General features: G+C 49.6%; 1 protein-coding gene across 2 annotated transcripts in view; it reads left to right on the top strand.

Annotated features, from left to right (window-relative positions):
- WDR70 (WD repeat domain 70) overlaps positions 1-2,125 on the top strand; it is a 235,032-nt gene extending 232,907 nt beyond the window's left edge. For both annotated transcript variants that reach the window (XM_053657359.1, XM_053657358.1), the window contains exon 18: positions 1,932-2,125. In XM_053657359.1, the coding sequence (XP_053513334.1) occupies positions 1,932-2,019 (88 nt within the window). In that variant the 3' untranslated portion in view covers positions 2,020-2,125. The remainder of the gene's footprint in view (positions 1-1,931) is intronic.
- The last annotated feature ends 14,829 nt before the right edge of the window (positions 2,126-16,954 follow it).

Genomic DNA, 16,954 nt, shown 5'->3' with positions numbered 1-16,954 from the left:
AGGAAACTCAGTGCTAAGTTTTGTGTTCAGTTATATGCCCTTTCATTGCTTGGTTCTTGACCTTCTGCTCATTGGTTTGATTTTGTTTTTCCTTATAAGTCAGCTTTATTCAGCATAATTTACCTACAGTAAAGCACAAAAAGCACTCAGTTCAAGTCTTGACGAATGTGTACCTCTGTGTAATTGGCACTTTGGTCAAGATGACAGAATATTTCCATCACCCCAAAGGGCTCCCCCTGTCCCTTCTGCCCTGTTGAACCTATGCCCCTCCGTGTTAGCTACCAGTCTGCTGAACACACTCATGGAGTGGGTGGAACAGAAAAGAGTAAATACTTAAATGAAAGAACCTTTTTAAGCTCTAGGTTTCCTTCTTTTGATCTGCTGTTTGTTTTCTTTTTTTATATCCAAAAAAGCAGGATCACAAGTCCTATTACAACTAAAATTAATGAGCATTTTCAGATCTCTTTAGATATCTTATGAAGCATTGCCAGATGGCTTCAGAAGACCATATTCTTTTTATTTTGCCCTCAGATTAAACATCTAATTCAAAGCATTTTTTAAACCAGACAAATTTATTTCTGGATGGGTTGTCCATGCCGAAGCGGCCACCGTCACTGCCGGGAGAGGGCGCGAGGAAGGAGCACACTTTGCTTGTTGGAGAGCTGGGACCCTGATTTCCAGTAACTCAACAGCTCTTGACCTCCGAAAATCACAGCTGCTTTTGGAAGTGCTAGAGCTATGGCTTCTTTGTAGATGCCATAACCATGACAACAAGAAGTTTAACCAACTAGATTGTGTATAGGGACAACTTGGGCTCTCTGGGTCATGTGTGAGGTCATCAGAGAAACAGGAATTGTGACTGGTTTGTGCCAGAAGAAATGCGGCACCTAGTTTACGTCAGAACAACATAGGCAGGAACAGGCACAGTTTGCGCCTCTTCCCCAGGACAGTAAAGGGACAGCAAGACACAACGTCAGGTTTTAACCCTGTTTTCATTTGCCAGACAACAGGAGTTATTGTCACTGGTATTATATTTACCATTCTGGAATTACGTCGATATGATGAGTTGAACTCTAAAGCTAAAGAGATTTAAGCTAAAAGATTTAAGCTAAAGATTTAAACTAAAATATATCATGTTCAGATATAATGCTTTAATATTTCCTTATAAGGTGATAGAGCTGTTTAGCATGACCAAAAGGGGCACATTTGACCTTTTTTTGGAATTGCTTCCTGTGTGAACAGTGTAAGAAGGAATGTCACTGAACCAGGGGTGTTTGCGAAGTGCAGTGAGTCCTCACACAGACGGGGCCAGGGCTCCAGCAGTGGTACTCAGCTGTGTTTCCCCACGTGCTTGACCTTCCCACTCAGGGTCTGCACGTCGGAGGGAATGTTCCTTTGATTGTCTTGTTTCACTTTTGCTGGCAGTGCTCAAATTAGTGTGTCTGCTGCCTGCTGTTTTGCATTCATTAGACAGAATAACTGTTAACTCAGTCTCCCATCCGTGAGTTCCGTAATCACATGTATTTGGACGACTTAAGTCTAGGGACAGCCCAGAGAGCTATAAATAAAGCGCGTGTGGATTCTTGCATGGTGACTATAATCTGCCCTCCCAAAGGATTCCGGTTAGCGTGGGTTTGAAGTGAGGGTGGTTGTGGACATGCGAGAAGCCACTGATTTTGATTCACTTTCATTTCATTCAAGGGAAGGATAGCATCCATAGTCTACCACAGAGGGAAACCCTTTAAAAGACTTTTTGGCTCTCGACTTGAACATTATTACATTTTTATTGCCAGAAATTTAACGATTGATATTTAATAATTGAAATGTAATTGATTTCCCAAATGTGCTTCCACGTGATGAAAAGTAGTGAAGTCTAATCCAATAAACACTTGCCAACTACATTTTTCCTCTTCTCTCTAACTTTCTTTTAGGACTCAGCCCAAAACCATGTTTGCACAAGTGGAATCTGATGATGAAGAAGCAAAGAATGAGCCAGAATGGAAAAAACGTAAAATCTGAAGCATCTCATATGAGAGCAGTTTGCATGATGGGGAGGGATATTGGACAGTTGTTTGTTAGTTTGTTTGTTTTTTAAGGAAATGAAAAATACATTTTTATGAACAGATTTTGTCCTTTGCTTTATTGAACTATTCGAAAGATTGGTAGCTACCCTTCCCTAAAATTATGCTTACATTTTCTTATCTGCAGCTATTAAACTGCATTATAAGTAAATAAGAAACAGATTCTCAGCTATTACCGCATCCTTCAGATATTTGGAGACTTTACCCGACAGTCGCGGGTCCCGTGCAGACTCCCCGGACCTTGGGGAAGGGGCTGTGCATCGCTGTGCGCATCTGTCTCCAGCGGTCTCACAGCGGAGTGTGGAAACAGACATCGAAAGTCCAGCATCTCTGCGCAGCATCACAACAGTTGTTTACATGACTGCAGATAATTAGGCTCAGACCACAAGCATTGCCATACGAGGAAAGAATGTGTGTCTGCTGATCCTTCAAGAGCAGAATACAATGGTTCAGAGTTAGGAAGCAGGCTTTGAAGTCAGACCGACATGGGTTCAAATCCAGCCTCTGCTCTTACTGTCTGGCTCACCTTGGGAGAGTTGTGAAATTCTCCCTTTCAGCCTCAGACGATCATCGTACTGCTCTTGTCCACTTTTTTTCAGGAGGATTAGAGGAGACACTGCTTGTAGCACACAGTAAATCTGCACTCAATATTTGCTCTTTTAAAATGCAGCTAATGATATCTACTCTGCCTGTTTCTTATCAGTATTCGGTGTAGAAATGCTTTGTAAACGTAAGAGCTATGTAAGTAGAAGACACTAAGAATCGTTCTGAAAGATCCTTGTGCTTTCGTGACTAGGACGCTAAAACAAAAGTTGGCAGTTTGTCCGAAGTAATAGTGAGTCAGGAGGATAAAATCCCGTGGACTGATTCCGTGGGGTAGTTTTTGCATGTCTTGTAGTTCCTGCTAGACAATCTCGTTTGTGCTGGTGAATGAAATAATTATAATGGTGAGTGAGGATCCAAAATAGATGAAAAGTCCTGGTTCTACGGGCTTCGCAGACCACGCCCTCCCCCCAGATCTTGTTTGACAGCCACTCCTGCTCACACAGCCCGCTTACCCGGCAGTCCAGGCGGTATGGCCTCCGTCCGTAGAAGAGCCTCTAACTCGTTCCTGCCCACTGTTCCGTCCTTTCCCTCCAACCCCAGTTCACCGCATCCCTCCCCTTAGCTCATAGGTAACGGGTAATAAGGAAGAACTAACCTTTGCTGAGTACCTACTAGCTTATGACTGACTACCAGTCTAAGGTCTTAGCTGCAGTAGCTCATTGAATTCTCAGAAAAACCCCATGAGTAGTTGAAATTGTCAAACCTATTTTACAGATGAGACAAAAGAGGTCCAAGATAGACAGTGATTTGCGTGAGATTACATTCGGAAGGGCTGTAGGAAGGCATCCAAGATCCCTGAAAATCAGTTACCTCTGTCCCAAGTTTCCTATTCCCGTAGAAATACCTTCATCCAAAATCAATTACAGGCCAATATTTTGTTCCAGCTGTTTAGGATTTGTAAATTTATTGCTTCTTGGATAAAATTTACTGAAAGCATTTCATATTTTTCTGTCTTAATATAAACATTGCACCATATGGAAGTATTCGCCCTGCACAGCCAGGCGTTGCAGACATTGGAGGGAGGAAGAAAAACTCGATCACAGCAGAGCTGGCGGAGCTCGCAGTGATGTAAGGGGGGGGACAGAGGCACAGTTAGCACAGAGACAGTTTTCTCATTGTTACCCACGACAGGAGTGGCCCTGTTCCTGCCTGACATGACCTGTCGCACTCTAGGCACCCAGAAGTATTTCAGTCTTGATTTTGGTGAGCCGGGACCTTCGACCCAGACTGGACAAGTCGTGGCACTAATCGGGTCCACAGCTCTGTCACCCAGATGGAGGTCTCCCCGGCCCTGGAACCCCTCCTCCCCCTCAGGCCTCACGACCTCACCCAAACACGCCCGTGCTTCCTGTCTGGTCAACCACGTTTCTGTTTGCTCAAACGAGGGACCTGGAAGTCATCGTAAGGACTCCTCCCTGACCCCCCCTTCATCCAATCTCTCTCTGTGCCGTCTCTGAATCTCGTGTATCTGCCCTCCACCTCTCCCCCTGCTGCCCTGCTGGCACTCGGACCCTCTTTTGCCCCTGCCCAGGACCTCGAGGGAGCCCCCCGCCCAGCTGCGCGGTCTCTCGCGTGGGCCCCTCCTGACGCGCCTTTCTTTCTGCCATCAGAGTCGCGGAACCTGTCATCCAGTCCTCGGCTTGGAGCCTCCCAGAGGCCCCGTGTCAGTTCCTCTAACTTTTTTTTCTTCACAGCACTTAGGCCATTTAAGACCTGGCCTCTCCCATCTCTCCTGCTTTAACTCCTGCTGATCCGAGGCCCAGCCACACTGAACCCAGAAAGCGCCGTGTTCTTTGCCACCTGAGTACGTTTCCACATGTTGTCCCTTCTGTCCTTGTCTGCCTTTAAAAAAATACGGGGATCAGTTCATCTTTTCTGATCAACCTCCGTGACCCACCGCGGCAGACAGTGAGTTGCCAGTCTCTGTCAGTGACATGGGGGCCCTCCGGAGCCCCCATACTTGCTCCCATGTCTCTCCTCTGTAGCCTTCTCTTGGGTTGCATTGTAAATGTGTGCACGCCCATGGCTTGTGGGACGCAGATTGTGAAGGCTAAAGCACGTTGGGTTCTGTGAATGGTCAATGAAGTAGTTGAGTGAGTGAGAGAAGCCAGACTGTACTCAGGTGTGTGTTTTTGACCCCAGCCCTGAGAATGGGGTTAAAGGTGCCCATTAAGTGTGTGGCGCAGCAGAAGGGATGGAAGAGCGTCAGGCCGGGGAGGCGTGTCTGCCTCGTAGCCAGGAGGGAGGGTCATTCATCCTGATGCTCGGTCCGTATCCAGGCTGCTGTGCCTTTCTGCTGGCATGAGTCACAGGTCACTGCGGTGATGCTCAGGGAAGAAGTGGGGCTGTGCACAGTCGTCTGTCTTCCCGGCACAGCCCAGCAGGCCCTAAGCCACTCTGACGTCTTCAGGCACTTACCTCCTATTCCAAGTCACCAAAGACCTGAGGTATCTCCAGCCGGGGCTTTCTTAACCTCAGCAGGGTGTCTGCGAAACCCCCAGTGTACCCAGCATGCTTTGCCAGTGCCTACTTCTGTAGAGAGGCCCCAGAGCATTACTGAAAATTCTGGGGTATCGGGTACTGCTAGCAGGTCTGTCGTCACCCAGAAGGACTGTATAAAATGGGGCCGTTCAGACTCGAAAACCGGGACAAAACTTACGCACACGCACATACACTACCAAATGGAACAAACTGTACCAGCTGATACACTGGTTCCCATTTCATCTTAGGCAGTGAATCTTACTGCTTTGCGGTCGAATTTTAATAATTATTCTTTGAAAGGTTATTAGCCTTCTGTTGCATCGAATACTAGAGATCAGCTCCTAAGAGAGCCCTCCCTTATGTAATCTCAGAGCGCGTATTACAAGGCACGAGCCAATTTGAGAAAAGCTTTTAAGAATCAGTATGACTATATCAGGCAACTGTGAGCCCTTTAGTGTTTGATAAGCACTGATTAATGTGGTGGGAGGACATGAGGCACCCAGGTGCCTGTTAGAGGTGCACACACAGCCTGGCTGGTGGCCCTTGGAGGTGGTGGGCTCCGTTCATTCATTGGTCTTCCCGTACGCAGTGCGGTGAGGAACTGGAGGGTTGTTAACAGACACCTTTTGAAAAGTATCTGTGAACAGTGGGGCATACCGCGAACCAACATGACCAGTACTGTAATTTTTACTTAATAATTTCCTCACCAGGAAACAGAGAAGACCAGGCAAGCAGCAAAGTGCCTAAAGATGGGAAGTTGTCTAAAGATGTGAAATTGTGTGTGTGTGTCTAGAAGTGTGCGGGTGGAGAAGGAGCTTTGAGGGCAAAGACAAGAGACATTTGCTATTCTAAGTAGTTTTGTGGATTATCAGAGAGTTCACATTGGTGTTTTCAAAATAATGATTAAAAGCATTCTAGAGTACTTCCCCTGGCCTTGCTTGTACTAATACTCATTGAAGAAAATTGGGAAAATGCTGACTTACCATGGTAGATTAAAGATGGCCCGAGTTCTTTGACATGAGAGGACCGCCCTGCCTTAAGTCTGAGCAGGCTCTGTGGCAGCTCAGCCCACAGGACACGCAGGACATGACGCTGTGCTAGTGGCCAGGCCCGGGCGTTGAGGAGCCTCCAGCTTCTACTTGCACACCCGTCTTGTAACTCTGCTGCCACGCTGGTAGGAAGCCCAGGTGGCCCCCCAAGAGGCCCACCCGGAGAACCAAGGCCCCTGGCCAGCCACCCAACCTGAACTCCCAGCTACCAGCTGGCACCAACATGCTATCCAGCCACCTTGGAAAGCAGGGCCTTCAGGCTCAGTGAGTCACGTCAGCTGTTGCTGCATAAAGCAGACAGGTGAGCCGGCCTCCACGGAGCTCTACCCTGTTTGCAGATTAATGAGAAAAATAAGCGATTGTTGCCATTGCAAGAAGTAAGTTGTGGGGTTGTTTGTTATGCAGAAATATATAATCGGAACAACCTGAAAGACAGAAAGAAATTTAGTCATCCAAAGACAGTGCTGATACTTCCTAATTTTTTCTTCAATGTATCATTTTGAGATTTATATAGTCTTTCTAAAAACAATTATCATAGCTATTAAAACATGGTATATTTTTGACTTGTTAAATAAACGAGTAAATTGTCTACATCAGACCTTCTGTATTCTTTTAGAAGCTGTTTAGTAAATCTATTATGTAGATGTATCTCCTGTACTTACCATTCTCCTACTCTGGGAAATACAGATCGCTTTCAAATTTGCTGTTACCAGCAAGGCGGCTCTGCCTGAAGTGTGATGCCTGAAGTTTCTGTATGTAGGATTCTCTTCTTAGAATTGGCTATCGAAATGGAATCATGGAGTGTCAAAAAGAATGATTCGTATTTGCTTTGGTGATAGACTCATTGTAACCTCGGTAGTTACCTTATCACTGAATGCTCAACGGGAGAGGTCAAAGATGTGTCTGGGAAATATTCCTAGCATCCTAGGTTAAACGGTGTGCCCTCAATTCTCGCCTACTTGGAACCTCAGAATAGGATTGCATTTGAGCCTTTGCAGCTGCGACTAGTTACGAGGCAGCTGTAGTGGGGGGGGGGCAAAGCCAATGGCTGCATCCTGCTAAGAAGGGCACCTGAAGACGACGATGGATAAAGACCAGGTGAAGGCAGACTCCGCAGTAGGGAAGCTTCCAAGTGGGGGGCCTCCCAGGGTGTTGCCATGGGCCAGAGGCTGCAGAGAGGAGAGGAAGCACCTCTCCCAGAGCCCACAGAGGGAACCGGCCCTGCCGATTCCTTGATTTCACACTTGGAGCCCCCAGAACGGTGAGAAACTACACTTCTGTTGGTTAAGCGCCGCCCTTCCCCTCCCCCCCCCCTCAGTTTGTGGTCATTTGTTCAGGCGGCCCTAGGAACACTCGGATCCAGGCCTGGGCTCCACACCGCTGCATAGCACAAGTCGGTGAGGGCTCAGGAAAAGAAAAGACTTCACAAGAAGGCTTTCAAGGTCCAACCTCGACGTTCAGAGTCCCGTTGTCCTCTCCCACCCCACCCAGGCCTCAGCAGTCGGTATGGACTTGACTTACGATGGTGGCTGTTCTCAGCCACCAAGTTTGGGGTAGTTTGATACACAGCTAATTCAGCGTATGTTTTGAGTATCTAAGAGTGAAGAATTCTTGAGTATTAAGAACTTGTCTTAAGGTAGTGAGGTCCCTTGGCTTTTCTTGAGGGCGTGGAGCTGAGGGGATAGATTTTATTCTTCAGGATGGGAAGACTCAGGAGCTGACCACTGCGGATGAGCTCAGAGAGCATGGCCAGAGGGAAAAACCACAGTGCTCTTCCTTCGAGTTCCTCTGAGCCCGCAGGGCCTCTGCCCCTTTTCCCTTCCCCCCCCCCCGCAGTTGACTTGGTGGGAAGTGGTTCCCTGAGCTGCTTCGTCTTGTCCCCCACCCTCAGGAGAGACAGATGCCCAGCACTGAAGCCTCCTCATCTAAAGTATTCACGAGGCGGGAAGCCTCTGAGTGGGTTTTGCCCACAGCTTTCTTCACGCTGACCCATCTGTGGCCGGATTGCTAATGGCGGCTTGGCTGTTTCCAAGGCTCTGTGAGGTGCGGGGGGCTGACAGCCAGCCTCGCCCCTCAGATCCCCCTGGCAGAGCCGACCTACCAGATGTCTGGTACTGCTCCTCATCTCTGAATTTGACTGACCGTGGCAAAAGATAAACATACGATGGAAGAATATTTGCTGTTAATCAAGGAGCTTAGTCGTTGGTAGGGCTAGTACCTTGGATGTAGCATGAAATGTGAAGTCAGAAGGTTTGGGCTCATGTTTCTCCTTCGCTGTTTACTAATCGCGTGAGTTGAGGAAAGTCATGGAAACTGAGCCTTGGTTTCTCCATCAGTAGAATGGGGACCGTTTGAAGCACCCAGCCTACATCAGAGGGGTGTGCGGTTCCAGCGAGAGAGGGAGAGAGCGAGAAAGAACTTTGCGAGCTCTGAAATGCTAGTGTAATTGTCGGCCCTTGTGGTTGTCTGTGTGTGACTTGCATCTCAGGGAATGCGCGTGCAGCGCACATTCTTAGCAAACCCAGATTCGCATCAGCCCCACGGTGAAGACTCGTCGTGGTGGCGGATGGGACACCCTGCGACAGGGAGAATTGGATTCAGGTTGCTATTTAGAGTGGAGCTTACACAGGCTCTGGCGACGGGTATCATAGGTGGACTCCGGTCTGGGCTCATTCAGCCACGAGGCCCCCAGCCTGCCTCCTGGCGGCCTCGCTGTGGACCTTGGGCGCCTCGGTGACCCTGGTGGTGCTGGCGGTGACAGCACTGAAACCTATCCACATTTAGGAGAATGGGAAAGTTGCCTTTTGCATTTCTCATAGGCTATTTTGATATTGCTTTATTTTCTTTACCCTCATTTCTCCCCAGCATTAAAAAGTATCGTGTTCACTTTGTTGGGTGCCTTGGACTCTACTCTTGTTTGTGAAGAATAGTAAGTCGACCGTGACAAATGGCCAGCAGCGATCTGCCTCCAAAGTACGGGGACTTTTTTCCTTCCCTTATTTTGTTTTAAAAATAATAAGGTATTTTTCCTTTAGAGGAAATAATGTTATTCTTCAGAGATATAGTGCACAGAGAAAAACTCTGAAGTCAAGGAGACCTGGGTTCAAATCCCAGGCTGGGTGAGTTGCATAAGCTGTTGGGAGCCTCAGTGACTGTTGGGGACATTCTGAGGATCAAAATGTGAATGCCCTTTGCACACAACGAAATGCTGTGCAGATGTTCTTCTTGCTGCTTCTCTGTTCAAGGCACCCGGCAGGAGTCGGCAGGCTGCCCCGACACTCTGGCCCGGGGTATTTTTTGGAAATGTATCATGGCATGTGTGTATTTGACCTGAAACAAGAACGTCCCGAAGAACATGTCACTGGTACATTGCTCACCTCAAAAATTTGCAGCCCTTTTCTTGAAATCCAGCCTCTACCTGCTCAGTGCCCCCCGGCCCCCAACAGTTACGGCCGCACCTGCAAGTTGAAGACTAGATTATTTCCCGGGCAGTGTGGGGCCTGGACAAGAGCCCTGTGAATCCGCTCCGGGCCGGGTGTGGGGCCTGGAGGTGGGACCCTGGAATCTGCTCCGGGCCCGGTGTGGGGTCCTCACCTCGCTGTGCTTTGACCTACTTGCCTCTTCCGAGATCTCTGTCAGTATGAATAGTCCATAGCAGTCAGTGTTACCTTTTAATTTACATGCAGTCAGCTTTCAGTGTTTCCCCTTTACTGAGGTCACGGGGGTGTCAACAAGGGGAAGACAGAACAGCACAGCACGCAAGTGCTACGGCTTTTATCTCCGGAGGTGTCTGACCAGCTGCCCCTCCCCTCGCCCTCGTGTGCCTGGACGCCACGTCCTGGCGTGGCCCATGGCACGGCAAACCCTTCTCAGACAGGCTTCCCTTTCCCTGTAAGAACACTGTTGTGACTGGGAGACGGTCACCCCAGGAGTCACAGTCACAGTCCCCGTCATGTGTCATCAAACCCAGAGGAAGCAGCAGGAGGTAGCTGGAAGGGCGTGGAAGAGGGGAGCTGTAATTAGAGACTGGTAGACTTGGAAAGGACGTTGGCGACCATCTCCCCGAGTCCCCAGTTGAGACAGTAAAGCTCTGAGGGTCAGCGCCTGCGGCAGGACTCACTGCTGGCCGGTGGTAGAGCAGGGGCGGGAGGAAGCGTCTTCGGGAGCAGCCCAGGGTCCCTTCCACCCCACTCCCCCTGGGAGTCACCGATGGGAACCAGGCCAGTGCAGCCTGAAATCCCAGCTCTGCCGTGCACTGTGACCTTGGACCACGTGCCAGTTCATCCATGAGATAGAGTATTAACTCATGGGTTGTTGTCAAGATCAAATGAGATAATTCATGTAAGGAAAAGCCTGAACCAGTGGTCAGCACAACAGTAAGTGCTCAGAAAGGGGCAGTTATTATGGTCATACACAGGGCCAGTATACCATGAAGGGCACATAAGTCGCTCTGTTGTGACATAAACCAGGCCCAACTAGGGTGAGTTTCCCAGCAGTTCTGGGCAGGTCTTCTCTCGTCTTGGTCTGCCTCCTGTCTCGGGCCTGGGTTGGTTTTTCAAACGCAGTCCCAGATTGGAGTCTTTTCATTAATATGAGACTTCTCCCTAAAATTCAGATTAACGAAAAAGACATTGAGGATATCCAAATAGTTGGAGTCCTCATGGGAGACTTTTGATTTGAGGATCTTGAGTGTAAATCACTCTCTCCCCCACCCTCTCTCTCTCTCTGCTCTTTTTTTTTTTAACCAACAATGTCAAGGCTGCTTTGAGGAGAAACATCCCGGGGCCACCTGAGAGGGAGGTGCAGAAGCGGGAAGGAGGGGCACACCAGCTTGGTGGTGGCCTTGGAAGTCTCCGGGGCTGGGGGGTTCCAGCAAGTTGGCAGTGAACCCCCACAGGCTGGGGCACCAAGTGGGAGGGTAGGCTGATGAACTTGAATGCTGAAACACTGGAACTCCCCGTATAGAAGGGGCAGCTGGCCTCCCTTCAGTTCTGTCCCTTGTTTGTGTTGCCTGACAAGACCTATAGCAAGAGCTGCGGCAGGTGCAATCCACGTCGATTTTCAGGCGGGGCCGAAAATCCCAGAGCACATATTCACCCCGGGCACCCGAGGGTGGGCCGAGCCTTCTCCTCCGCACACTCGGCCTTCCGCAGGCCCTGGGTTTTTCCTCCCAGCCGGGCCCCTTGGAGGCAGGCGGCGAAAGAGTTTCTGTTTTGTTTCTAAAGAAACCAAGGGACAGGGACTTAACTAGACTTAAACTAGCAGGTGTGGCTAAACCCTGGCATCAAGAGTCTCTGCACCCCCGGGTAGCATTTTAGGGGCAGCGTTCATAAACATCCTGTTAACCCTCAGACAGAGGAAAAGTGATCTGGTCTCAGAAAATGCCAGACCAGAGATCCCGCAAAAGTCAGGCCCATGACTGGGGACTAAGTCATGCCCCTGGGCAGCATCTGTCCGGGCAGGACATAACTGTGGTCATCGCTGCATTACTAACCTCTTGCTCAGCCATTTGTTGAAACCGTCATTCTTTGGGAAACAAGAATGGGACCTTCGCCTTCTGAAACCCCAAATGCCACCAGCAGGATCCTTCTCTGTGCAGCCCGTTCAGGCAGCCTGTGGCGTCTCACACGTGGCTGCAGGGATGCCTCCCAGAGGGAGTTGGAGCTCTCTGAGTCAAGGCCACCGTGGCGGGTGAAGGCCTCCGCGGTACAGTCTCCTTGCAGAAGGGGATCCAGTCTCGGGAGAACCTGACTCCACAACGTTAGGCTGCTGCGGAGTCACCTGGGGACGAGTGTTAGAAACACTGGACCCTGGGCCCACTCCCAGCCCTTCCCCTGCAGTGTTCCCGGGGCAGAGCCAGGAACCTGCATTTGTCACAGGGGTCCCGAGTGACACGGACACAGGAGGTCATGCGCTCTGCTCCATGGCAGTAAGGAGTATTCGTGCTCCCTCCGATTCTGAACTTGAGAACACCTGGGAGACTTGGCGTCCCGGGTGCTGAGTGGAGGGAATGGCTGGCGGGTCCGAGGAGCCCCTCGGAGTGTTGCAGGCTTGGCCGCATAGCGACCTCTCGCTCTTCTGTTTTTCTGTGTGTGAAACAAAGTGCCATGTCCATGGTGCTCCTAAGACAAAAGGTATGTGCAACGATACAGGCAATATTGGTAAAAAGTGTGCTGTTTTAAACTTAGACACAATTTAAGAAGAACTTTTACCTGACCTTTGATTTTCACAGTAATCTCGCTAGAATTTCACGATAAAGTATGTCCCCCAGGCAGGTGCTAAGGCCCAGAGGTGCGTTCTGGGGCCCACAGGGACACCCGTCATTCTGTCGCCAAGAGGGTGGAGCTGGAACCTGGGGTCCTGCTTTTCGAGCCTCCCGTTGGAGAGCCCACAAGGCGGAGGGCCTCACCAAGGTGCCGGGCTGTGGGGCTTGGCTGGGAGGTCTTGTGAACTTGGCCTTGACGTCCATTTCTTTGCTCTCTTTCTGCCCTGGCTCTCAGGCACCCAGACCTGGAACTGGAGCACAACCTGATCAGAGGGGGCAGTCTCCTGGGCGGGCCTTCTGCTTTCTGTGTAAAGTCTACGGAGGATCATGTGACTGTTGGTGCTGACAGTTGGATATCAATGTTGTCACTAGTATCTTTGTCTAGAGAGCTACCAAAAGGATCTTTTTAAAAAAAATATATATATATATATATATTCTTTTTAGAGAGAGGAGAAGGGAAGGAGAAAGAGTGGGAGAGAAACATCAATGTGTGGTTGCCTCTTGTGTGTCCCCTACTGGGGACCTGGCCTGCAACCCAGACATGTGCCCTGACTTGGAATTGAACCGAGACCCTTTGCTTCACAGGCCTGTGCTCAGTCCACTGAGCTACACCAGCCAGGGCTGAAAGGATCTTTAAATGACCAGGGGCAATCTTTATGCCTTTAATTGACCTGAGTGTGAAATTGGGCCAGCTGTTGTTGACCGCTCTATGCTGCTCTCTCAGTGCAGGTCGCTCCTGCTTGCCCTGCAATGGTGGGCATTGGGAGGTCTAGGTTCTGCTCCAGCCTTGGCTGGAAAGTGTCACTATTGTCTCGGAGGCTCCGCTTCTTTACCTATACAATGAGGTTTCTTGACTTCACAGTCCCTTTTGGGTCTCACATCCTTCAAGCTAACTCCCACCAATCCACTGGGGGTGCCGGGGACACATGAATGAGTGCCTTCCCCAGGGGGCCACCCGAGGGTGGGAAAGTTGCTTAGTGAATGTCCAGGGGCACAGAAAGTGGAGGGTTCAGGGCTTGGGGAAAGCACAGCAGTGGGGTATGTTTACATTTTCTTGTCCGCTGGAAATACGTACAGAAGCCCTGAATGGCCTCCACCATTCGTCTTCAGCTTTTGTTTTGCTTCCTGAGAAAAGCCCAGGCCCCCTTGCAGTCAGAGCAGCACGCTGTAAGGAGGACACTAATGAGGATGTTGGACGCTTTCACACCTGGAAGTGACTAAGAATGTGGTGGGCATTTCTAGCTACGATCAGGCTTGGGCTCCCCGGAGCCACCTGGCCTCATGACCAGGCATGGGACCGTTGCTAGGGACAGGTGAGTCACAGAGAGGCTGAGCCTTAGAAGGCACCCACTTCACCTCCAACCCCCAGTACATTGGCAGTACATTAGCTAGAATCTGGATTTAGAGTAAGTCAAGGGCAGGGACTGTTCTGTAATGAAACCCTCAGAGCCTCAGTCTTGGTGCTAAATAAATGCCCACTGAGTGAATGAACATCCCTGACAGGATGGGATCGGAACGACTAGAGAGAAACAAACCGTTTACCTCCGGGCACAGCTGTTCCTAAGCCTGGGCCCTGGAACGTTCTGGCTCCATCTTGGTTTCTCTCCCTGGGCTCCTTCATCTTGTGGTGGCCCCGGCTTCCTCCACCATAAGGACCCTCAAAGGAAGAGGGTGGCGGAGACCACTTTAAAAAAATTATTTGATTGTGGTAAAAATTATACAACCTGCAATTTACCATCTTAACCATTTTCAAGTGTACACGCCCGTGGCAGTAAGTATATTCACAGGCCGGAAAACAAGGACTATGTCTTCTTAAGAGCAACTCCTGAGATATCAAATATACATAAATTATGAAGAGTGAAATGGTACAGGAGAAATGGTTATACACCAGCTTTCTAACATTTAAATTCAATTTTCTAAAAAGTTATTAAAGAATCGGCACTGTTTTTATGATTTAAAAAATTCTTCAGTAGTTGAGTTTAAAAGAAAGAGTTAACATGATGGCCATGGCTATTACAAATGTTTTGCTACATGTTTTATTTTTGGGGGTTTTCTCGTGCTATGAAATTGTTAGCTATCACGGTTTTCATTATTTTCCTCATTGGTGAGTGAGCATCTTCCAAGTCAAATAAAGCTGGGTTGTAGTACCTCTCATCACCATTAGGGGCCACTGTTTGACACAACAGTGAAGGGACTGAAAGTGGCTGAACTGAACTTCTCTCCTTCCCCCTTTCTTTCCCTTCCTGGTGCCAGGTTCTGTGTGAGGCCCTGCAGATACAGCCATAAGGAAGACACAGCCCCTGGGTGAGACAGACCCATCATTACAACAGGGGGTGGTAGGGGGAGAAAGTCCACGGTGCTGTGGGAAGAGCAGTGTGGTCTGTCATGGTAATGGGTTTGAGGGTGGAGAGAAATTTGGGCTCTTGGAACAACTTGGGGGGTGTTGACATGTGTGTGGAAGTCATGGGTCCAGGTGGCCCTGACCCCTTTCCTCATTGGCAGCTGCAGGTAGTAAAATGGTCACTTGCTGATCTGTTTGGTTGGCATTATTTTTCTAACGTGCAGCACTTGCCAAAATAAAAATATAGATTTTTCACTTTGCATGGGCTGCAGCTGGGGTGTGGTGCCCCTCGGCCAGCTATACCCCCACTTAGGTCTTGTCTGCTCCCTTTGGGCAGAGCCACTATTTAGCGGGGGGTGGAGTGGTACTCCTGAACCAGATGTTAGATTGGTAAGAACCTTCCTGTTCTGTTGCTAAGTGGCTTTTCTGAGCTTCACCAGTGACCCCTTGCTGCAGGGGGCACGTCCCCCACAGCTCCCCGACTTCTGCTCCCTATACGCGCACTGTGAAGAGGCTCTACCCGGTCTAGGAGGGCCGGGGGCCTTCAGACCCCTCCTCCAGCGCGCAGGCTCACACCCACTTGCTGCCTGGTCCTTGCCCTGAGTCGCAGGGGCTGTTAAATACCTTGAGTGTCAGTCCTGCACATGGGCCACAAGGTCCGTGGTGCCCTCCGGCTGGACATGCGGCCTTGCCACCTGCAGCGGCGGATGTGTCTGGTCACAGACGGATGGGTCTGGAGTTTGGGTTGATTTTTAAAAGTTTTTTTCACTATAAAAGTTGCTTTATTTTCAGAACTGTGACATTTCCATTGTGTGGTGCTGAATGTGATCAATCTGGGGATGGTTAGGGGAATTTTTATAATCTAAGGGAGGCAGGAAATTATTTTTTTATTTTTGCAGCCCCAGCCCATTGAGATAATGTGATTTTTTTCAACTCACTGAATGTCCTTTCACATTCTTCGCAGTCAGCATCAGGTAGCAGTACAGCTAAAATAATAATAATAACAATAAATAATAATATATCTATCCATCCTTTCTAAAACCAGCCTGTTTGCCTTCCCTTCACAAACAACCCATCAGTGTGAGACCTGAAAGCTAACCTTAGAGGAACCTGCAGTTTCTCCTTTAAGAAATCGTTCTGTGTCTAGAGAAACACTTGTTCATTTTAATTAGAATCTGGTGGGGTGCCGGCCGCTGGCCGGCTTTTCCGCGCCATGCTGTGAACCAGCCAGAGGGCCATGGGCGGGCCAGGGAATCCGAGCATATCTTCAGGCTGAGACATTTGATCACACATGGGATGAGAGCTGATCGCCAGTCCTCCCTCCCATCCGGAGAAAAACTTCTGGGTGGCAGGGGCTAAGGACAGGGCGAAAGAAAGTGATACAGCGCAGAGAGCCGGGTGGGGTGAGGAGAGGAGGCTGTTGGGTCCACAGTGGCTGTGAGGAGCTCAGCATCGCCTCTGCCCTGTCCTCTGTGGAAGGGGACTTGGGGTGGCTGAATCACTGGGGCTCAGTTGGTGCTCTGTCTCCTGGGTCTACAGCTCTTCCTCCTCACGAGCACCCACAGAAACCCATTTCTTATTGCACTGGTTAACGGGCTAACCAACGCTTGGCATCTCCCTCTGGGTCCCTCTGCGGTGCTGGAATGGAACAGAAGGCAGGCTCTTTGTGAATACCTCTCTTTTGGGGTATAGAGCCATCCCCCCTTATCCACCAAGAATACATCCCAAAACACGCACAGAAGTACCCAACCTTACAAATACTGTGCTTTTCCCTATACGTACATACCTCTCACTTAAAGGAAGCCCTTTACGGTTGCTCTTCGGCATTTCCGATCGCCAGCTCACTGCTCCTGTGGCTGGGGGACAGTATTCCAGCCTGGGGTAAGAGGAGGGTGACTTGAACACAACCCCTGTGATACCATGGCAGTCAGTCTGCTGAAAACCTAGACGGCTGCTAAGTGACCAGTGGCCAGGGCATAAGCCTGGCTGAGACGCTGGACAAAGGCACAGTCGCGTCCCGGGTGGGATGGCAGGGTAGGGGGGCGCTGTGCGGGACAGCACAAGATTTCATTCAGCATGAAATTTAAAATACGAATTGTTTAACTCGGGCATTTTCCATTTAATAATTTCA

The sequence above is a fragment of the Artibeus jamaicensis genome, unplaced genomic scaffold (genome assembly GCF_021234435.1).
Source record: "Artibeus jamaicensis isolate MK-2021 breed Jamaican fruit bat unplaced genomic scaffold, CSHL_Jam_final scaffold_369, whole genome shotgun sequence".
NCBI lineage: Eukaryota > Metazoa > Chordata > Mammalia > Chiroptera > Phyllostomidae > Artibeus > Artibeus jamaicensis.
The sequence above is the reverse complement of the archived record's forward strand: the minus strand, read 5'-3'. Positions and strand labels throughout refer to the sequence as shown.